The sequence below is a fragment of the Talpa europaea genome (genome assembly GCF_964194135.1).
Source record: "Talpa europaea genome assembly, chromosome: 2".
Classification (NCBI taxonomy): domain Eukaryota; kingdom Metazoa; phylum Chordata; class Mammalia; order Eulipotyphla; family Talpidae; genus Talpa; species Talpa europaea.
In genome coordinates, this window is record NC_140068.1 from 46,320,834 (window position 1) to 46,322,667 (window position 1,834).

Below are 1,834 nucleotides of genomic sequence, written 5' to 3' on the forward strand. Positions count from 1 at the left end.
TTTTTATAAGTATTTTATAAATTTTTTTCATAGGAGTAAATTAGTTTGATGGGATCTGTAGAGAAGATATCACCTTTTTTTTCTAATAATTTTTTTTAGTGAGGTGACTTTGGTCTACATCGTTGCTTGTGTTTTGGAAGGATGGGATCCCACTTCGGGTATTGTCACCATAGGGGCCCCACTACCAGAGCACTATAGTCCACCGAAGCAAGGAGGGAGCCCAATGAATGATGGAGAAAGCTGTATTCATCTTACTGTCACGAAACTTGTGTTGTTCAAAAAGAATATTTTAAGCACAAATTTCCAGTGCACTTTTATTTTTCTGACACTGGCAATCATCCAGAATAATGCCACTGTTTATTTGGACTTCATTCTTTTTTACATTAGCTTCCTCATATACTTTTTAGTTGTTTTTCTTTCTTTTTTTTTTTTTATAAGAAAGGCATCGTATTTTAAGATTGCCCAGTGACTTAATCATAATATTACTTTAATTTGGGTTAAACATACTAGGTATTTATTAGAACATAAGAGATAAACTTTCTCAGTTTTTTTTAAAAAGATTTATTTATTTATTTATGCATACAAGATCTGGGGTGTAAGCCAGAGGTGGGGGGGGGGTGAGAGGATTCACCAGAGACAGAGTGGGGAAGAGAAGAGGCAGATCTACTGAAATACACTGCTAAGGGGAACAGTGGGCAAGACAGGAGAGGTCTGCTTTGCCATGTGGGTAGCTCCCTGGCAAGAGATGGAACTCGTGCTGCAGTGGCTACCGGATAGCTTCAGAATGCTGAGACTTTAACCCCTTGTGCCACCAGGGAGGCTCCTCTCAGGTTTTTTGTTTTTGTTTTTTTATCTGAAGATACATCTCTCTCACTCTCAAATTGATAGGATTCATGGATATGAATTTCAGGTTAAAAATTTTTCCTCTGCACGCGCCAGGCCGCTCCGCCACCGCCGAGATGCGCTACGTCGCCTCTTACCTGTTGGCCGCCCTCGGGGGCAACGCGTCCCCCAGCGCCAAGGATATCAAGAAGATCCTGGACAGCGTGGGCATCGAGGCGGACGACGATCGGCTCAACAAGGTCATCAGTGAGCTGAACGGGAAAAATATCGAGGACGTCATTGCCCAGGGCATCGGCAAGCTGGCCAGCGTGCCAGCTGGAGGGGCTGTGGCCGTCTCTGCCGCCCAGGGATCTGCGGCGCCTGCTGCTGGTGCTGCTCCCGCTGCAGCAGAGGAAAAGAAAGACGAGAAGAAAGAGGAGTTGGAGGAGTCAGACGACGACATGGGCTTCGGCTTGTTTGATTAGCGCTGTCTGCGGGGATCCACGTTGTCTTCTCTTCCTTGTTACATAAAACCTTTTTTTCACACTTAAAAAAAAAAAAATTTTTTTTCCTCTGATTGCTTCTTGGCCTTTTGGCTAAGATGAAGTGTAAAAATTTTTCTTCAGAATTTTGAGGTCCCTATTTAGCTATCTCCTGGTATTAGATATAGCAGATGGCAAATCTGAGTCCATTGTGGTTCTCATTCCTACGTGAGAAAACTGTTTTTTTTTTTTTTTTTGCTGATTTGTTTCATCTTCAAGAAGACCTTAAAACTCCCTCTTTATCTGTGAAGTTCCTAAATTTCAGAAGGATTTGTTCATGTTTTCTGCTTGATTCTCAGTATGACTTCCAATAGAGATTCATGTCCTTCTTCACCTATGGAAGACTTTCTTCAACTTAAAAATTTATTTAATCTTTTTTTCCCCCTGAATCTATTACTAGGTAAATTTGTATACTTGGGGATTTGTCTTCTGTATGTCAGCTTTCCTTTCATATTTTCTTTTTATTGTTT

The 1,834-nt window shown here is 41.4% G+C and overlaps 1 protein-coding gene across 1 annotated transcript; it reads left to right on the top strand.

Moving 5' to 3' along the window:
* The first annotated feature begins 927 nt into the window (after positions 1-927).
* On the top strand, positions 928-1,368 carry LOC311167376 (large ribosomal subunit protein P2-like). The gene has a single exon (XM_084228311.1). The coding sequence runs from the start codon at positions 960-962 to the stop codon at positions 1,305-1,307; it is 348 nt and encodes a 115-aa protein (XP_084084437.1). The 5' UTR covers positions 928-959; the 3' UTR covers positions 1,308-1,368.
* The last annotated feature ends 466 nt before the right edge of the window (positions 1,369-1,834 follow it).

Bases quoted from the DNA above. Each gene is read 5' to 3' on its own strand.
- LOC311167376 (XM_084228311.1), top strand. From the start codon at position 960: ATGCGCTACGTCGCCTCTTACCTGTTGGCCGCCCTCGGGGGCAACGCG.